Source organism: Rhinolophus sinicus, linkage group LG06 (genome assembly GCF_036562045.2).
Source record: "Rhinolophus sinicus isolate RSC01 linkage group LG06, ASM3656204v1, whole genome shotgun sequence".
NCBI classification, from domain to species: domain Eukaryota; kingdom Metazoa; phylum Chordata; class Mammalia; order Chiroptera; family Rhinolophidae; genus Rhinolophus; species Rhinolophus sinicus.
In genome coordinates, this window is record NC_133756.1 from 89,121,359 (window position 1) to 89,143,140 (window position 21,782).

The 21,782-nt window shown below is 39.2% G+C and overlaps 1 protein-coding gene across 5 annotated transcripts in view; it reads left to right on the top strand.

Annotated features, from left to right (window-relative positions):
- ARHGAP20 (Rho GTPase activating protein 20) overlaps window positions 1-17,391 on the top strand; it is a 142,708-nt gene extending 125,317 nt beyond the window's left edge. For all 5 annotated transcript variants that reach the window (XM_019715315.2, XM_019715312.2, XM_074335514.1 and 2 more), the window contains 6 exons: window positions 2,343-2,521; window positions 3,927-4,088; window positions 7,773-7,882; window positions 10,476-10,665; window positions 11,761-11,875; window positions 13,241-17,391. In XM_019715315.2, the coding sequence (XP_019570874.2) occupies window positions 2,343-2,521; window positions 3,927-4,088; window positions 7,773-7,882; window positions 10,476-10,665; window positions 11,761-11,875; window positions 13,241-15,096 (2,612 nt within the window). In that variant the 3' untranslated portion in view covers window positions 15,097-17,391. The remainder of the gene's footprint in view (window positions 1-2,342; window positions 2,522-3,926; window positions 4,089-7,772; window positions 7,883-10,475; window positions 10,666-11,760; window positions 11,876-13,240) is intronic.
- Window positions 17,392-21,782: the final 4,391 nt, after the last annotated feature.

The following is a 21,782-nucleotide window of genomic DNA, read 5'->3' on the forward strand; positions in this document are numbered from 1 at the left end:
TCCAGAGCCAAAGACCATTCATTACACCTAGTGTGTGCACACCGGTCATGCACTTACTGTATCTGGAGGAAGCCACGTGTGGAGGATAGTGTGCAGGCCATTCAGTAAAATGTTATTTATTTGTTTATCCTCCCACAACTTGGCTTTTTTCAGTATTTGGTTTAATTTGGTTATTCTGAGGAAATAAAATGCTACAGTACATTATAGCCAAACAATACAAAACATTTCTTTGAAATTTGCATTTGACACTGTGACCAGGTCCCCCCTGAAAGACCATCTCCTTCAGTGTTCCATTGTCAGGGAATGCTGAGGAGCTAAACATCATCTCTGGTAGCTTGCTTGGGTGTCAGTGCCCCACAGCCAGAGTTTAATGGCCAAGTCCCAGGCACTCTCCCTGGAAAATGGAGTCAGACCCTATGCGAGTGCCACCTGAGCGTCTGGCTCCCCAAATCTCTGCTCCAGGCTTGCATGCTTCAGGGTCTGTAGAGATTTGGGCAGAATTTATACGCTGTATTTGGGATCCCCTCTGTTCAGTTTTCTCCTAGGATTTCCCCTCCTCACTTTCCAGCTGCTGTGGTTACCTCCATCTCCATTCTCCAATTCTTCAAGCCAGTAAGAGTACAGGTTTCTCTTCAAATTTCAGTCACCCCACCACCCACCATCCTCAGACTTAAAAGCTGTAAGAATAGGAAACTTACCCAGTGCCACACCATTCCCTTCTCCTGTTACGGATACCAGGACTGGAAAGAACCCAAGCGGCACTCAGAGAGTTAGGAGAGTCAGCTTTATTACACTGGCGGGCTCAGACGGATCCTTCCCAAAATACTGAGTCCCTAGCAAGGTTTTGAGCAGGTTTTTATGGGTTGGGGACTTCCTTGAGTTGGGGCAGGGGTAGGTGTTGTCTGGTGATTGGCTTGGGGTATGGCTTGGAGGGGGCTATGCAGAAGTGGGCTGGGGCTTAGGCTGGCGACTTCTCTCTCCTCTGGGGCCACCATTTTAGGTCAGTTCCATGTGGCAGTGAACCATTTTAGGTCAGTTTCTCCATCACTTCCAAGTGTCAAACTTTTACCTCAAGCATTTACCTTCTTTTGATCCCTCTGTAGTGCCTTCAGGTAGGCTTTTTTGTGATTATTTTTGTCCAGGGTTTATAGTTGTTATCTGTGTGTATGTATTGGGGCTGTGGAGCAAGGGAAGGTGTCAGAGAGGCCTGAAAGGAACCTTTAGAGCTGTCTTTTGAAATATCAAATCCTGTGCACATCCATCGTCATATTACAATTAGAGACAGATGACATCAAAAATGTTCTAGCACTATGATATCACAAAGTCATGATTCACTGTTGACCTCGTCTGCTTATTTTGTTCATTTTGTCTTTTTATATTTTTCCACCTAAATCTCTCCTTAATTCAATTATTGTTCAAGAATGATTTGAGTGCTTACTCTGTAAATGCAAGACACAATGCTGGATGCTCTGTTGAAATCTTGTTCCTTCGAAATCCAAATCAAATGTAAATGCCTCCAGGATCACACCCTCCCTCATAATGGGTAGGTGTGCTTTATTGATCTTCTGAATGTCTTTGGTACTTTGTTCCTCCCTGTGACATTTTATTTAGTAATATACTTGCTGCTTCTCCCCTCCACCACCAGTCTAGCCCCCATTAGATTATAAACTTCACCATGGCAAGGGCAAGTCTCCCTCCTTTGTGCATCCATCCATGCTGCCTTAAACACGTGTTTTTAAGTTGGGAACTGAAAAGATACATGAAAGTCTTTGCAGCTGGAAAGAAGGGGCGGGGGGAGATGTAGAACATTAGCTTCCTGTCTGTTCTCAGTAGGAGAGTGGAACATCAGGCAATAAAGCATTCTTTGTTTCCAGAACCATCCCAGTAGAAACAACTCTCCTCCTCCTCCCACTCACCCCTCCTGTCTTTCATTCTTTTTCTTACTATTTAATTGTGGTCTAATTTAATCTTCAACTTTTTTGTGTGCCTGGTCTCATCTTTAAAATGGGACAATATATGTTAGTATGAAACACTTTTCGCTTTAAGTTGTTACAGTACAGTAAGGGAGCCTTTCTTTCACCTTTGAAAATTCAGGGCCAAAACTCAAGTAAACAGACCAGTGATGTTCCAAAACTGGACAGGAGGATGAATAACCCAAACATCGAATTTTTTCTTAATTTATAAATATACTGAAATTTCATAGATTGAATTAACAGTACCCAAGGATATCTATAAGCACTTTTCCTCTTGGAGCCATAGTAATAAACATACTGTAAAATGGAAACTGTAGAAATAAGGTTAAGTGAATTAAAGTAGTTTTCCTAATCTCTCTTCTTCCTTAGATTCGGGTCAGAAGACATTTAAAAGGAGAAGATCTATCATAAACTGGGCCTTTTGGCGGGGTTCTAGCACTCACCTGGATAACTTGTCCATATCACCAACATCTCCTGGGCCAGGACAGCTCTTTGGAGTGTCTCTGCCAAATATTTGTGAGAACGACAATCTTCCCAGACCTGTCTTGGTAAGTCTCACTCTGACCTGTATCACCAATGGGAAAGGAGATTTAGGAAGGGAGAGAGGCCTGTCCCCAAATGGAAATATTACAGACACGCGTGGCTTTGGCTGAGAATCCTTATTATTATTGCTTCAAAGAATAAAAATCTGATCAAGCAATTGTAGAATCATCAGGAAGACATAATAGGAAGAGATCATTTAGCCTACTGGTTTCAGGAAAGAGCCACCACATAAGCCTGCTGAGATATTAGAAGTTGCTTGGTAGACAGAGAAGTCACAGTATCCCTCACATTTCCTCATCTCCTTTCTTAAACCCTACATTGTCCTGAAAGTCTCTAATCACTGTAGCAGCAGAGACTACTCAATCTTACATATTTTTGAAAATCTTACTTGTGTTTTATTTGTATTTCAAGTGTATATGCATGAAGTTACATCCTCTGGCATTTAGTTTACCTTTCTTGCATAGAATGGATCAGATGAAAGCCACTTAGTTTGTCTTGTCTCCAACTGATACATTAAATGATCACTGTTAAGCAAGATTCTTTAAGTGACCACTGTCCTCCAAGTACTACGCTAGATGTGTGGCCCTCTATCGCTATAAGTAAGTGCCAGGCACTTGCTTGGCTACTTGGTTGTCCTTCACAACAGATTTAGGGACTAGTTATCATCATCATCGTCATCATCATCATCATCATTCCTACATCACAAAATTTTTTAAAAGCCTCAGAATTACCTAAGATTACACAGTAAATATGTGCTATAACTAGGTTTCATATCCCACGGGTTGCTTGTGTCCAACACCCATTCTTTTCCTACACTGAAAGCAGAGGACATACAGCTAGAAAGAAAGGCAAACTAAGGTTGATCAGAATGGAATGGAATGGAGAAAGCTTCCTGGAGACATTTTTGAGCCTGATTTTTTAAAAAGGAAGTAAATATAGGAAGTAGAATGAAATATGAAGATGCACAAAAAGAAAGACAAAGCAAGGGGAGAATGAGTTTGACAGTACTGTTTCCTTATTTGGGGAGAAGAGTTTGCTCTAGAGAATAATGGGAAAAGAATAGTGAGACAGGAGAGAGACTGGTTACCAGAGACCTTGAAGCAGTCAGAGAAATTTGATTTTAAATGCTTTTGTTTCATGGAAAAAGACAATCTCATTAAAGTGTTTAAAGTAAAATGTTTTAGATGTTGAATGAATAGGAGAAAAGAGATTTAGAGACACGAAAAAACAAATTGACTTTGATTCATCTAGCAGTCCATCCAGCCCAAATCCTTCAGTGCTTCCACCCCCACCCCCAACCCTCCCCACCCCCCACACTCCCACCCCATCCCCATAAACCTTAGCCTCTGGCAGCCCAGGGATTGTTTGCGTGTGTAAGGTGCCATTTCTTTTTCCTTTGCTTCCCCATAGGATATGCTTAGCTTTCTTAATCAAAAAGGACCCTTCACAAAAGGCATCTTCAGACAATCAGCCAATATGAAATCTTGCAGAGAGCTGAAAGAGAAACTGACTTCTGGAGTTGAAGCACACCTAGACTGTGAATCTATTTTTGTAATAGCATCTGTCTTAAAGGTAGGAAAAGTTCTCCCTTCATCCACTGCATGGTATAGCTCCAGAGAAAAGCCACTGGTTTCTTTCGTTATGACGTTATTCCTATCTGCAAAGAACCATAATAGATTTAGAATCTAAAAAGTGTTAAAAAAAAACTTCACAAAGTCAACATTGGCCTTTAAAAGCCACTGCCAATGATACACGGTGTGTCAGACATCTTTTCTAAATGTCATCATCCCACACCATTCTCCTCACCTTCACTTCTGCAACCACATGCAAAACTGATTAAGTAAAATTAAAAATAATCAAAGCATGCAGCATGTTTACCAAAATAAACATCCTGATTATGACTTCCTCACAATCTCACTGCCTTCCTAATAAAGGCAAATTTTCAAAAATAAACTTTATTAAACTTTGGAAAAGAAATCCATAGTAAACAAACATTTGCCTAACAACTGAAACAAAACAATTGCTTGTTAAGACCACCGAAACTTCCATTCATTTATACAATCACCATACCTTCCCCTGTCAGCTAAGGGCCCATTCTCAAGTAAAAGTGGAGTAGGAGTGACCCCCCACCTCTGAGCCTTCTTTTATGAAACAACTTCCCACTTTTGACATTCTTTACAGTTCTTACCCTTGACCCGATGATTACCTAAGTCACATCTATGGTTGAGTTAGAACTCGTCTAAAATGCTTTCTTCCGCATCCTCTTGAAAATGCCTCACATTTTTGGAAAACCAGCTTTTAGCAGAGCTTTTGACCCCAGCAATAGCTTCTGCCGACCTGCTCCAGGCCCACAGCAGGGTGGGAATGCACCATGCCAGGGGCAGAGACAAGGCCCCCTCCTGCATCCCCTGGCGTGGAGCATAAAAACCAAATTAAGGAAAACTTGGTGAAGACTCTTGCGTACCCCTACTTCTGCTGGGTGGTCTACTGCTTACAGAATCTTACTTCATGATTTTGTGCACAGTCAGACGTTTCTTGGTTAATAGTCCATGTCTGCTCTTAAAAAAAAGCAAAAGAAAAGAAAAAAACCCTGCTCTAGGCTTTCACAATAAAGTATCACTCAAAAGAACTGCAGAGCTGGAGCTGGGGTCATCTAAGCTATTTTGCACAGTTTGTGATTCATCTTCAGTCCTAGAATACAATAAAGATATGTTCGGTGTGCTTAGCCAGATGTATGTCAGGAATGTATGCATGATGAATTTTTCTTTTTTTATTATATAATTAGGCTTTCTCCCATCTCTTAATTTAAGAAGTTAAAGCCTGTGTTTTAGAAAATTTTTCCTTACTATGTTGCTCTTCACAGCACCACACTTCTTAAACTTTTGTGCTAAATTGTGGAGGCTGTTACAAAGAAGTAAGATTCTGGAAGAGTTCAATTGCATTTCAAGTTGCAGAAATATTACTTGTATAAAAATAAGCAAAAGACTAAAACCAATACAAATGATTGAAAAGCCTCCTTAAATGGGGTCCGAGTAGTTGAAGTTTTATAATCACGTAACTGGGTTTTATTCCCATTTCTTCCAAGTGGTTGCAGGAAAGGAGATACTTTTTGCCAAAAGTTTTTGAGCTTTTGTTTTGTTTCTTGTTTTTAAGAGTAGAAGGGGTAGTTAAGTTTTCCTTTAATTTTTCACTTGTACTGGTTGCGCTTAAATGTAAGCTCAACCCTTGAAACTATAATTGGAAGAAAATTGCTTGAGACACTGTAACTTTGATCCCTCCGACCTTTGAGGAAAAGTTCATTCTTAATCCTGCAGGAATCTCATCTCAAATGAACTTGGGAGCTCTGCTGATGACGGACTCTGGTTTTAGAAGGGAGGAGACTTTCAACTTTGAGTGCTGTGAGTTGGTGATTATAATTCAGAACCAGCTCTCCCATCCTTTCTCAGCTGTGATGGTGCTTGCATTTCATAACTTGTTATTCCAGCTGTGGAGAGTTCATTGAGATGTTACGAGTTATTATCTTTCAAGTGTAGGTTTAAGATTTAATGATGTTTTTCTTCAAGACAGATCATAAGTATGTTTTCCACTGAGATTTAAAAAGAGAGCTATTGTCACTGCCCCACTTTGAAATAACAGATTGTGCCTCTTCTAAATCTGACTTTTAAAATAGTACATTGACTAAAATTAGTTTGGAATTATGAAAATTCAATAGCTTTACCCAAAAAAGATGTAACTTTTGTGAAGACACATCTGAATCACAAGTATCCAGGTACATTTCTACGGGAAGATATAATAGAACAGAGAAAAACTTTAAATCAATCATCTTCCTACTTATTAACCACTCTTTTAAAAAAATGTATCATGATAGGTGAGATGACTACCAAGATGTTTTTAAAATTATCTTAGAATCTCAATTACAGTTAGTTGGCCTTCCCTTGTCCTTCACTAATATTCGTCCATATGATAAATAGCAACAGTTCAGTAATGACCACTACTGTGTCTGGGACTGTGCTTGGCATTGAAATGTAGAAGAAAGAGGAGCTCATAAACGAGTGGGGGAGATACACATGTAATCAGCTAACTGTAACAATAAGGACTCCCTGCTTTCATATTAGTAACGTAACCATGACATGTAAGTAACAAGTTGTGTGTTGCTTTTTGTAAAGCACATAACTAAAGTTGCTGACTTGGTTTTCCAGCAAGAGTTACAATTGCTCATTTGCAAACGTTGACGTATCTCCATGGTATAAGCAGGAACTTGGAAGATGATAGCCAATCATTGCTTAGACGTGAAATTGAGTTGTCTCTTCCTGCAGTTTACTGAGGTGGAGATCAGACTGCACGCTTAGCCTTGTTGTTAATATTATGCCAAAAGCAACAGGGAGAGTTGGCTTAGAACAGAAATGAACATAGGACCAGAATCAAATTTAACTTATTTTTTAAGTTTTTCATAAACAAAGGTCAAACAACAAACACATTTGGCCATGTACTACTTGTATCATTGTCGGGTCTTACCACACAGCCCAACCAGTGTTCTCCACAGAATAGGGTTTGGAAAGCCAGGAAGGATAATGGCTGGGGACACGTTATTTAGTGTATATCAGGCATGGGAGTACTTCCCCAGGCTCCCAGAGCCCAGCCATTTCCTGGAATGCTTTCTCCCCCCAAATACGTGAGAGCCCTTTTATGGGGAAGACAGAGACACAGAGAGAAACTCTTAAGTTAGATGGGATTGTTCACCAATACCACTGGAATACAGTTTGAAAATAACCGGGACTCTTTTTTATTCACTGCTTTGTCTCTAGAACCTCAAGTGGTGCCTGGCACATATGAATAAATATGTATGGAATGATTGGATAACTGATTACAATATTATGAACCTAACAAATATCTTCATGCATTTGTTTGAACTAGTGATTTGACGGGGGGAAAAGGATTTAGGATAATTTGCTAGGCCTTGTCACAATTTACTGGTTTGTTAAAATGTACACATACAGGAGGTTTCAGCCCAAACAGGTTGTCCTTTATCTTTCCCACTATGGCCCAGACTCCAATGATCCCTCTGGTTTTTGTTAGAAAAAAATAAAAGCATGTGTTTCTACGTGTGCATATCAGTGGAGAGCTGGCACAGAGGTCTGTGTATTCCAAAGAACAGAAGACTTAACTTTTCAACAAAATGTTTCCTTTCTCATTTCTCCAATACATATTTAGAATGAAAATAATGATTTACAATATTTATTTTTCCCTCTATGTAAGGATTTTCTACGAAATATTCCAGGAAGTATTTTTTCATCAGATCTCTATGATCAGTGGGTCTGTGTAATGGATCAAGGAAATGATGAAGAGAAAATAAACACAATTCAAAGGTAATTATTCTAATTTGATCCTGTCTCAAAAATAGTCTTTAACAAAGCTTAAATTTTGTAAGCTGTCTATTAAAGTAATGATGACTATCAAAATCATATCCATGGGGACCAGTTTAAAAATAAATTTATGCTAGCTGCTGTCATTGTTACTGTTTTCTCCCTTATTTTATTAACACGGTATACGTGACCTTTGTACACCTTCTGTATATCTAAATCTGAAAGGAGCTGAAACCCATTAGACCAATAGCTAATACTGTAAATCCAATCTATAATTTATGATCTTAATTTGGTAAATATTTAACTAAACAGACAACTCCTTATATATCTCATTCAGCAACTAAATCCATACAGAGAAAATTTTCTTCCTCAAGTAACCCACAGTCTGGTAGAGTACAGAGATTAAGCAAGAATTACAATTACAGTGCAGTATAATCAGTGCTATAAAAGAGAGATGAGGGAGAGGGGTTGTGGGAGCATTGCAGAGGCAGTTAACTCTAAAAAAGTGTCAAGGAAATAGGGAGTTGCAAAGTTTGTCTGATCACAAAGAATGCATTGTCCTCCACTCATGGAAAGAGAATTTGCTGGCAGAGTTTACCCACCCCCATTCCTCAATGTTTCCTGAATTACAAGAGCATAAGAAAGAAGTGTCCATTAACAAAAAGTAATACTTACAGTTCTTTGAAAACCCAAAATCCCAACATTATTTTTTTGCATATGCTTGTTTAGTGCAGTTTCTTCTTGAGCAACTTTCAAGTATGAATTATTATCTACACACTGCTACTGACAGACGTCTCTTATCCGTAGAAGAACATACCGTGTTTTCCCGAAACTAATACCTAGCCAGACAATGAGCTCTAATGCATCTGTTGGAGCAAAAATTAACATAAGACCCGGTCTGATATATTATATTATATTATATTATATTATATTATATTATATTATATTATATTATATTATATTATATTATATTATATTATATTATATTATATTATATTATATTATATTATATTATATTATTATGTTAAAGACCCGGTCTTATACTAAAGTAAAACCAGGTCTTATATTAAATTTTGCTCCAACAGACACATTAGAGCTGATTGTCTAGCTAGGTCTTATTTTCAGGGAAACAGGGCAGCACAACTCTTGAAGACACCAAAAATCAAAGCCATGTAACAAAATACTATATCCACTTCCATTATGGTTTGGTGGAAACCATTCAGAGATAGTGAACATCAGATTCTATGTTTGATGCCCATTGTCTAAAACTTTATCTCCTACTGTTAAAGAATCATATATTTTTTAAAAAGATAAAATTATGACTCTCATACAAAAGAAAATGAACACGTGAAAGATTTTATTTAAATCATTAATTGATGAGAACTAATAAGATGTTGCAAGCCATTCAAAGGAGATTTCAAACTACCACAACTTATGTAGTTGAGTCAGCAATGCTGAAATGAATTTACAAATAAATGCAAAACTGGGTTTTTCTACTGGGGCGTAGGGGGTTGGGGGAAGGGCGCATATAAATCATTTATCTCCAGCGGACAGAATTTTCAATTCAATGGATAAGTGTTAGGTGCATTGCTATCAGTTATCTACAACTTACAGAGCTGTAAAATTAGCTCAAAGGCTTAAGACCTCCATAAAATCAGATAACCCAGAAGAGTGTGCTAGATAATGCCTTACTTTCCATTGAATACCTGTAATCTTTTGGCCCATTTCAATATCTTTCATAATTTGTCCCTACGAAACTGGACTCATTGTCATTTCTTTGTACTGAAGAAATACGTTTCTGCTACTTATGCAACAGAAATCGGACTACCTGATTTTCTCCCCTACGTTGCAGATTCTTGTTGAAAAAGCAACCATGAATATCACCATATATATTTGTTTTCTGGATGATAGTAAAAAATCATTTTCAGTGAATTTAAAAATCTTTTATCAATTACAAATTAGGAACAGTAGGAAATGTGCTATGATAAGCTTGACTTGTATGTGAAAGTGATACCAGTGAGTTAAGAAAGAGATTTGGGACAAAATTGACCTTGGAAGCTGGTGCAGTAGAGCATAAGCTCTCAGAGTGGACCTGGAAGTCTTAGTAGTTCAAGTTTGGGTTCCCACCAAGAGGCAGACAGAATTCCTATGTTGCTACTTGGAAATAAAGGAGGACTTGAAGTTTAATGGTTGGTTAATTTCATCAGAAAGCTTTTGGGAATTTTGGGTAAGAATATTCTGAAATGTTACAGGATTTGCCTTAGTTAAAATACATTGTACTAGTTTCAGATAAGTATTTTGGGTAGCATTTGTTTTACAAGCCATTTTTCTGCATTCTTTTACATTTTCATTGGGTTGTGAATACAGTGTACAAAATAAATAAATAAATCCCTGGTGCTTATTTTCTCTCTTTATATAAAGGCCGTCCTCGCTTTGCATGGTATCATGTTAACTGAAATAGTAACATGCATGTTATCTTGCATACCTGGACTGTGTTCTTGTTTTGCACGGATAACCCATGCAAAGCGAGGTTTGCCTGTTTATACAAATTTTTTATGAAATGTCTTGCTTAAAGAGCACATTTTTCTGTCTTTAGGCTGTTAGACCAGCTTCCGAGAGCCAATGTTGTTCTCCTAAGGTATCTTTTTGGGGTATTACACAACATTGAGCAACATTCCTCATCCAATCAGATGACTGCATATAATTTAGCAGTGTGTATCGCTCCAAGCATTCTTTGGCCTCCTACTTCCTCCAGCCCAGAACTAGAAAATGAATTCACAAAAAAGGTAATGAAGCTTTTCATTTTTATGCCCTGGGGGACTGAATCCCCATTTTGAACCTAAAATTCGGTATTGATTCTAAAATACGTTTTCCTAAATAACTTACACATTTGAGTTCATTAAGTGTTCTATCCTGGTAGACTATAGAAAAGTGATTTCTTAAGCAGAAAAGTGCTAGCTGTTGGGTTTGCCTCTTTAAAGAGGCAAAACACTATGACTCATACCATAGAATGATAAGAAAGCAGTTGATATGATTTTAAGAAACAAGGACTTTGGAGTTAGATGAGCCAAGGTTCAATTCTCCGCCCCACCATTTGCCAGATGTACAATCTTGGGCAAAATTAGTTACAGTGATCCAGTTTCCTCATGTGGAGGTAGTGGTAATACCTAGCTCATACAGTGGTTAACTTGAAATCACACTCCTGTTGTGCCTGGCGCATAATACAGGGTATGAGGATGTTAGATCCCTTTGCTCCCATCATTCTGCCTGCTCCTTTGCCTCAGCTACTGGGGCAGGAAAACTACCCCAGAGATTCCAGTACATCTCAGTGGAGGTACCAAGCTCCCTAGTGAAATCTTAACCTCTTTGCCAAGAGACCTCCAGTTAGGGAGCCTAAGAGAAAGAAATGCATAGGTAGAGACCAGCCAGGCACAATGCAAGTCTTCTCTCCAGCTGTCTCTCTCCTTCACAATAAACCCACAGAGGATGCCCTCTTCCCAAGCTTATGACACCTGCCCTTTACATAAGAAATACATTTTGTAAGTCTTTTTTTAATGATGCTTTATGGATTTTACTAACACCCAAACACCCTACAGAGAATATTTAAAACTACCCTAATTTTAAAGAAAGAGCCATTGGTATAAAAATGTTAGCATTAGGCCAAGGCCACAAATAATAACTTTAGTCCTCTGATTAAAATTAATCTCTATATCCAAATTATTCTGACAGTATCATAGTTTTGTATATTTTAAAGTGGATGTGAATTTTCCACAGGAGTCTTTTGCATTTTCTTTTGTTACAATCAGGATTCATATATAAAATGTGGTTTATAGACATGCTATATGAAAAGTAGCACTTCATTTTTGTCCTTTTATGTACAGGTTTCTCTGCTTATTCAATTTCTGATTGAAAATTGCTGTAGAATATTTGGAGAAGAAATCGCGTCCCTCTTAGGAGAGGTTTCAGTGAGATGTGATACTGGAGGGAATGCCTCAGGTATTGTGAACAATTGGATTGTTTTCTGTGAGAAACAGACATGTGTCTGTGAAGATGCTGGGACATTGGTTGTCCTGGGGCCACAGCAGCTCAGGTGAAGGGGGGACTCTGACCTGGGTTGGGGGCCTAGGGCTCCTTCCTTAGAAGGCCTGCTGCTCTTAATTAACACTGTGGTCCAGTTGGAAATGGGTAAGAGTAGACCCCCAAACTTCAAGAACTTGTTAGTGGCGGCATGATACGGTATGATGGTTTTAACCTTTAAAAAAAAAAAAACTTCACAAGGAATGCTAATAAATATATATAGTAGAATGACTGTACTTAAAACTGGAGTTGAAGGTCCAGAGGCAGGAGAGGCAGGCCTGGTCTTTTCCCTCCTCTCCTTCCTCTTGGTGGTCCCTGAGACACCTCGGAATTCTAGTGCACTATGAAATAGTTTAGAAACAATTAGTATCATGGTGGGGGTAGGGAGGACTTGAAGACATTCAGCCTTCCAGCATATGAATCTTTGGCCAATTATTCTATGCCAGCAAACATCAATTCTGCATCTGTGAAATATGGATAACCACAGTGTCTAACTTTTATGATTGTTTTAAAGATTAAATAAATACAATAGTACCTCGGTTTTCAAACGTCTCTGTTGATGAACATTTCGGCTTACGAACGCCATAAATTTTATGGATCTATGGTATCATTAGATAATAAACTTCATGCTAAATTTGCAGTTTTAGAGGTTGATTTTAAAGGTCTGGAATGGATTAATCCATTTTGCATTACTTTCTATGGGGAAACCGCACCTCGGTTTTCTAACGTTTCAGAACTCAATGGTCTTCCAGAACGGATTACGTTCGAAAACCCAAGGTACCACTGTAATGGATATTAAAGAACTTTGTGAAAGAGAAATTGATATGGTTAGTAAATGGTTTCCCTGAGACTAGAGTTAATTATGTGTACCCACTGGCAATCCATATTGGAAGGTATCTTATTCAGAACCTAGGTATAGCTGGCACACTGATATGTGTGTGTGTGTGTGTGTGTGTGTGTGTGTGTGTGTGTGTGTGAGTATTTTAAACGTTTCTTGGTATTATGACATGTCTCCTTGCTTTGAGGAAATCTTACTTTAGGAAAGCCCATTTCTTCATGAAATAAGATAAATCTAGTATACCCCAACAATTTTATTTTACATTCTGCAGTAACAATTGGGAAGATTGTGAAAGATCCTTTTTTTGTTCAGAGTAGGAAATTGAACCATTTACGTGAGAAGAGAATTAAAATAAGCACCATAGGTTTTGTTTGTTTGTTGTTTGTTTTTAAGGCAGCATATATTTGTGGTAACCAATGTTAATCATGGTTTGATTATTTTGACAGATCTCTCTTGCTTCCAAATGAATGACTCCTCCTATGACAGCTTGGAAAATGAGCTGAATGAGGACGTTGATGCCCCGTGTAGTGACCTGGTAAAGAAACTTGGTCAGGGGAGCAGGAGCATGGACTCTGTCTTAACCCTTAGTGACTATGACCTTGACCAACCTGAGGTGGAAGGTCTTTTAACCTTGAGCGACTTTGACTTGGACTGTTCTAAACATGAAGATATTCAAATGGCACGGCCTCTGGAATCCAAGGCGGGGACCGTTACAGAACTGTATAGAAAGGCTGCACTGCAGGACCACACCAGGGCCCCATCTGCCTCGAACACACCCCGCTACCTGTCCACAGCTGCAACAGAGGCTCCAAAAAGCCTGAGGCGACACCGGCGCTGCTCAGAGCCCAGCATTGACTACCTAGACTCTAAGCTTTCCTATCTCAGGGAGTTTTACCAGAAAAAGCTACGCAAGTCCAGCTGTGATGCAATTCTCTCACAAAAAGATGAGGACTATCTGAAGCAGAATCAACCCCTACAGGAAGAGGGCAAGACCTGTTTTAAGCAGAGTTTAGTCACAGGCACTGATACCAAGAAAAATGCCACTAATAAAAACATTAAGAAGAAAAGCTTGTCTGGTAGTGAAGGCAATCATGGAAAACTTTTCCCTAAATCTAAGCCAGTGGCCATTTCTGTGGCATCTTTCAGTCACATGTCCTCACATGATCATCCCAGGAACCCGCCCTTTGCCTCAGATGCGTCAGGCTACTCCCCGCCACACATAGCGGAGGCTGGCAAGAGCTCCAGGCGGCACCGGCGCTGCTCAGAGCCTAGTATGGATGACCAGCACTGCAGACTGAGCTATCTCAGGGGACTTTATTCAAAGAAACAACACAAAGCCAGCTATGAAGCCAGCCACGTGCATGCAGAGGAGGATTATCTCAAGCGGCACAAGTCTTTGCAGATGGAGGGGCAGAAGCTCATTAATCAGAGTTTGGTCCTGGGGATCGAGGTGGGCAAAAGTAGTGCCACAAACCCAAGCACTGAGAAGTTTATACCCTCAAGATTAAACATCTGCCCCAGAACTAGCTATTCCAGCTTGTCTTCCCCAGGCACTTCCCCATCTGGCTCATCAGTGAGCTCCCAAGACAGTGCTTTTTCTCAGATTTCTGAGCACTCCGTGTTTACACCCACTGAAACTTCCTCTCCAATAGATTGCACTTTTCAGGCTCAAATAAAACAGGAAGAACTTTCTCCTGACTTCTGTGGTTCTAGCCTCATTTCTGGATTGCCCGGTCCCTCACCTGGGCAGGCCAGTAATCACCTGGCTTATACAAAAAAGGACCCCATAAAGTGGCATTCACAAATGCATTCTGTAACTCTTCACCCCAGCACATGGTTGAGAAATGGTGTGGCCAGTTTGAAAAACTGGTCCCTCAAAAACAAAGCAAGGGCATCTAAACCAGAGGAAAAGAAAATCGGTTCTCTGAAAGGACCCACGCAGCTACCCCCACTCACTTCCGATCTTCCAGAAGCCAACTTACTGCAAGAGAAACAGAAAGACGTGCCCCCAAGGGCAGCTGAAGGACTGGAAGCTGTGCACACAGAGCAGTGGCGTGGCTCTCATCCCAGTCAGGACTCAGAGAAGCACTGCAGCTCTCCCTTCAGCCTAGTGGAAGACAGGCTCAAGCTTCGTATGAAGTCACACGAGGAAGGAGAGAACAGTGGGCAGTGCTCTCCTGGTACTCTGCCTTGTGTGACATCCTCACCCAGCTCTTTGACTGTGGATGACGTGTCCAGCCCAGACTCAGGGCCTACAGTAATGTGTGATGTTGGAGACAGACATACAACCAAAGACGTATAATCACAATAAGAATCTGATGTCTCCAAGAACAGAAACTGGGCTAATAATGACATAAAGACAAAAATTATTATGACACCTTTGTATAAAATACCTGGGATGGGTAGCATAAAGATAATCATCACTAATACTTAGGACAACAAAACAAATCTCTTTATTGAGACCATTTGGCAAAAAGTTTAAACAATTTCATCACCTAAGTGTTTGGGAGGCTTTTCCTTATTAGAGAATGGGGTTGGTCCTGTCGTATGTTTTTAGAGATACTAGCAGAGGGTTAGAGAAAGCATCTTCTGTAGAGGAAACATGCCTGCTATAAGACTAGTACCCTGAGAAGGTCAGGATACCATATGTGAAGAATAAGGACTGTGGATTGGGGGGCCGGGTACAGAGAACCATCCACATTCCATGGAGTATTTTTAATAAGTAGGCAAGGAAAATGCCACTAATCAAAGCATTAGGAAGAAAAGCATACCCAATAATGAAAGAAATCATGTGAAGTGTTTCCCTGAATCCAAGCCAGTGGCCATTTCTGTGACATCTTATAGTCACATGCCCCCATAGGATCATTCCAGGAACCAGTCCACTGATGTCGCTAGACTGGAAAAAACTAGCGATTCAAGAGCCATAAGTACCATGGTACGTTTTTTCTTGGTTGTGTTGATTTGTTTTTCCATTATTGTTGCATTGCTCTGCAAAGGCTCTAGAAAACAGAGCTGTGAAGAAAAAGAAGTAAATCGTTGCTCATCTCAATGTCCTTTCCAAAGGTACCTGTGCTAGCTAGGAACATTCTCCAGAAAAGGAACCTTTCCTACTAGAAGGTGACTTCTGACAGCATTCACTCTGAGTGTGGAGGAAGACTGCAACAGTCCTTCCCTATTGCATGAATGCTATTGCCAACATGTGATCAAAGCCTGGCTCCAAAACGTTTTTCTGCAGCCCTGAAAAAGTTACGGATAAATCATCCTTTTTCTGATTATCAATTGGAGTGGAAAGAACAATTTAGAGGTTGGTAGGTTATAGTCACAGAGTAGAATACCTACCAAAGTGGTTGTCAGGCCTTCTTCTCAGACATTTGTTGGCTTTGGATTTCCTTATCTCCCGAAGTTCTTACATACATTTGATTCATGGTTTACAGATGGTTTTTATCCCATTGGTTTATTTCATATCCATGGACATGTCTCCTCTCTCTTGCCTTACACTGGTACATCTCTAGGATTATCTCCATGGGTTATTAGGCCTTGCCAGCCAGTATAAAGGGATAGAATCAAGAATGGATGTGTATCTTCCTTCATTTTAATTACTTGTAAGAAGTTGCTTAGGACCCATCAGGTCTCTTTAGTCCACCATCAAATGGTCCTCTCTCCCACAAACTAGCTTATTCCAAATTCTTTTTCTGAGCCACCACTAAACTTTCATGTCAAATATTCTTACCCTGTTGTGCTAAAGGTTACATTTTTCAGTTATAGAAAAAAAAATAATGTTTTCTGTAAGATAGAAGAAGTCCTTTCAGTATTAGCTATAGGTGCTGCCTACCTCCCGGGTACATGGCCCTGTTTGCCCTAAGCAGTATAATTAGCTTTTAGAACTCTGGGTCCAAAGAACTCCTTCATGACACTGGCCATCTCAGTCACAGTTGTGAAGTAGATTTCACCTTGTAACCAACCATTCCTATATTTAGACTCCTAAGTGTCCATAAGCATCTTTTGTGGTATAATATATAAAGGCAACAGGGATTCCCCTTACCCTTCGGGCAATACTACTGTCAGAACTGCAAGATGTGAATGAAGCTCTTACAGCTTGGAGTGTCTTTCTGGAAGAACTTTCTTCTCTACTTAACAAAATAATAGTTATAGCCTTTCTTTTTTTTTTTTTTTTCCATATTGACGAGTAGAAAATCACCCACCCAATTTGAAGCATAGAAGAAAATAGATGTTGAGGTTCTTAAATAACCATTCCTACTCTTTGTGTTCCCTTAGATACTACTCCTGTAATACTTAATGTGAATAGTTTGTTAATATTGCTGTAAAGTATTATATTGTATGATTTGAAAACAGACTACATGTCATTTTATTATGCTCTGTTAATCTATAATATATTAGACTGATGCTTTATCTAAAATGCTTTGAGTTTGTATAATATATCTTGACAAATTTTACTACCATATGTTATGTAATAAATGTGTATTTTTGTACTTGCAGAAACTGCTGCTAACTTTTAAAGTTGTTTGGTTTTCAAGGCACTGATAATGGATATGTATGAACTCCATGCTGTCTATTAAATAAAATACCATTCTCCAGAGTTACGAATCTCACCAGAGTAATATTTCCTTTTGTAGAATTGTTTTATTTAATGAGCTCAATGTCTGCTTAACATTGGAAATTTCATAAATTGTAATTAATGTAGAAATAGAACTTTGAACTTTTAGTCATAGGCCACGGTCAGTCTTTCTAGAAAAAGAGATTTTTTTTTATTTTACATTTTTCTAACTTCTCATTTATTAAACAAGTCATGCTTTAGACACAGTCTTCTTTATTTTAGGCATTATGTTTTCATTGTGCTCCTAGAATCAGATATAGTCTACATTCTCATATCAAAAGAACCATCAACTCAGTTTAATTGATTGTGTGAGATTTTCTTATCTAAATTTGAGCCATTCTGACCAGAGTACCCCATTGACCTCAGGCACATACCCAAATATCAGTAATTCTCAGGTCATATAAACTTACTAAATATTACTGGTTTCTCATGACTACTGCATCTTTACCTTCTCAGAGTTCATTGACATTTGCTCTGTGTATGCTTAACCACCATTTCAAAGACATTCAAAAATACGTACTACCTTAATACAGACAAATTATTCTTCTCTGAGCAGTGAAGATCATAACCCCACTATCAGAAATGTCACTGATTAGATTTGGTCAGTGTACACATACACTGATGTTAATTTCTCCTTAAATTTTACAGAAATAGGCCGGCCTGGTGGCTCAGGCAGTTAGAGCTCCATGCTCCTAACTCCGAAGGCTGCCAGTTCAATTCCCACATGGGCCAGTGGGCTCTCAACCACAAGGTTGCCACTTCAACTCCTCGAGTCCTGCAAGGAATGGTGGGCTCTGCCCCCTGCAACAAAGATTGAACACGGCACCTTGAGCTGAGCTGCCACTGAGCTCCCAGATGGGATGGCTCGGTTGGAGCGCGTCCTCTCAACCACAAGGTTGCCGGTTGGACTCCCACAAGGGATGGTGGGCTGCGCCCCCTGCCACTAGCAATGGCAACTGGACCTGGAGCTGAGCTGCGCCCTCCACAGCTAAGATTGAAAGGACAACAACTTGACTTGGAAAAAAGTCCTGGAAGTACACACTGTTCCCCAATAAAGTCCTGTTCCCCTTCCCTAATAAAATCTTTAAAAAAATTTTTTTTACCGAAATACAAAGATAATTTTACTTTTGAAAAAGTCTTAATCTACTAATGTCGCCAGAGGCTCATGGGGATGTCCAAGAGAGGACTCAATCCAGAGCAGTAGTGACCATGTTCTTGTCTCCGCACAAGTAAGAATTCGAGAGCAAGACAGATGCAGGAAAGTGAAAATTATATATTGAAAACGCAAGTACACACTTGAAAGGAAAGTGTGGGTGAACTCAGAGAATGAGTCACACCAAGGAAGTCACGATCAGGGGTATTTATCCCTTCCAGGGCTGGAATTACTGACATCCCATTGACATGGTTCATTCATCTGCCCCTGGGCGGGACCCTCCATTTCCTGCTTTTCCTTATTTGGTTCCTCAGGAACTGTCATGGTGTCAGATGCATGATGGGAGTCATAGTAACCACAATGCAAATGACATTATAATGACATTAAAATTAACTAAAGGTCAGATTCCCCAATCATAGGGATTAGCCTTATAAAACCGGTTCTTGGTTTTCTCCAGCTGCAGGTGCTGGATACAATCACTTGTTACTTGTGTAATGAGTGATGCACTCACATTGTACCCTGGAGAGGGTTGTCAATTTCCTAGGCTACCTATCCTGCCTCACTAAAAACACTGGATTCAAGAAATTATCTCACATTGTGTTTTTCTGCTTTTCATAGCATGACATTAAATTGAAAATATCTAATTTTTCTTGGAACCAATGGTATATTTTGTTTGTTGAAAAGAAACTCTTAAGAATATTATGTATCTTAATCCAAATTATGGTACTAAGTGTTTAACGTATCTTTTCCTACCTGGTCATGTTTAATGACTTGAGAGGAAGTCTTTGCAAGTAGCTTATTTCAATACAAAGGAAAAGCTAAATAATAAAGTTAAATAAAATGTTAACTTTCTTTAATATCTATCCTAGTTATGAGGGTATCTTATAAGCTAAATGTTCTGCTGAAAGGAAGAATACTATTGAGTTCTGTGCTGTTTCTGAGACACCTGTAAGTATAAATCTTTCATTTGTATAGTTTTGTTTCTTTAAATGCAATAAACTCCTTCAGTTTCACTTCTGCATAATGTCATCAGATGTGTGGTAAAATTGACAGAAGATTCTGGGGTATAGTTTGGAAATTTTTATTTTGAAGTCCCAAAGAAATGTACACAGAGGATGATATTAGATGTATATTGTTCCTTAATTTGTATGGTGCTTGTTCTCATTGTGTAGCACCAGAACACACATACAATTTTCAGATAGTTCAAAGTAGTTTTCTAACCTATTTAGTTTGTTAAATCACAGTAAATGTGTTTTCTGGAGTTTTGATTTTACATGGCAATATATGATGCAGATTTGGGAGACATTAAATGCTAATTGTTTTCATCTAGGTTTGATTTTATATTACATTAACTTGGAATTAAATTTAGAACTTCTCCTTGCAGCTTCTTGATCTGCTATGAGCAGTGAATAAATTGGCAAAAAGCCTGTATTTTTGAGGTAAGCCTATTACTCTAAGCAAATAAAATGGATGCTATAAAGAAATACTCTTTCTCTGCCATGTCACAGGGGCTGTGATTGTTACTGCCTAAAACTCAGGAGGAAAAGAAACATTATATATCTTTGCCCAAGAATGGGATGCCTGAAAAACAGAGAATCATCAAAACACATGAGCACAGAGAAGCTTATTGCTTAAAGGCACAGCAAAGGAATAGAGGAGAGGAAAGCCAAAGATGAGTTAATTCAAGCAAGAAACAGAATCACAAGGAGGTCAAAGAAATTTGAAGAGAGAAAGAGCATGACTGGGAGTTGATGGAGTTGTTACAAAGGATATAAATGCTATTCAGACAGTTTCATTTTTATTACCAGGTACTGTTCTAGATGCTAGGGATACAAGGTAAAAAAAAAAAAAAAAATCATTTCTGTCCTCAGGGACTTTAAACAACTAAGGGGAAAAATTTGGCTGTGTAGAAGAAAGGGAATGGTTACATTTATTAGGCACTTAATTGTTGCCTGCATGCACTGGGGAATCTATGCATTATATATGTTTTTTCATTTAATGATCACAATTAGCCCTACGTAGTGGGTATATTCAGCTAGAACCTCATTCTGACCCCAGGCTCTCTTTTTTACCCTTTCACCTTAAAATAGGGATTATAATAATATTTCCTCCATAATAAAACAAACACAAGTTATACATAGGAAGTCAATCCAAACTAACCAAGTTATTGTGTCTTGGCTAGATATCTCCAATTTAAGGAAATAATTTAGTATCAGAAATAATTCTGAAAGCTATAATAAATGTAAAAATAATTGGACTGAAAATTTGGTCCAGACAAAATGGTATAAACTTTTGTCTCCCTGCTCCCCCCACCCCCTATCACTGAGTATAACCATATGGTTAAGTATAACCATAAATCTTCAAAATAATGCAAAAGACAACAAAAAAAGAAACCTAAATGTTGGTGAGAGAAAGGTGTATTGGTTCAGAACACTAGGACTGGAGAAACAACACAGCAGCAGGGCATCTTACTTCCCCTCACCCAATAAAAGAAGGTGACCAAAGCCTGATCTTTCCCAACCTAGTAACAGGAGGCAGCCCAGATATGCTCATACCCCCCACCCCATCAACTGGAAAGCCCTGACACCATTGGGTAAGCCAGGCACCACCAGCAAGAGGGATAGAGTGCCCCACTAATAGTAAGTGGCCAGGGGCAGAATTACTTTTTCTTGCTAGGTCTGAGACTACCCTCCCTCTCTGGGAGATAGGAGAGTGGCCAGGCAACAGAAAGAGGGACTTTCAGCCTGGGAAGTCTGAAACTAGCAGCTCAGCCTGGGAAGCATCTTTGCCCCAGCAGGCCTTCAGACTTTCTTCACCCACCAAAGCAGACTTTCTTCACCCACCAAAAGACACTGGGATGGCCACATAGCATGAACAGGAATGATTCCCACCACGAAAAGCACCCAGCCGGGGCAGTCTCAAGCTGTGGGACAGAGAGGTTTCTTCAGTAGAGAACAGATCAAAATTGCACCACAAAGCCTCTGAAAATTAAGCTTTCATTGGGCCCACAACCCTCAAATATAGTCCAGGACCCCTGTGCTAAAGCTAAACAAGGTGACTGCCTACTAAAATAAAAGATTTAACTAGGACCCAGAGTCTCCTAACAATAGACAAAATATCCAGGATACAATTGAAAATCACCTGTCACCCCACAAACCAGGAAAATCACAACTTTAATGAGAAAAGACAACTGACACTAACAGGATGATTTTAAAACAGA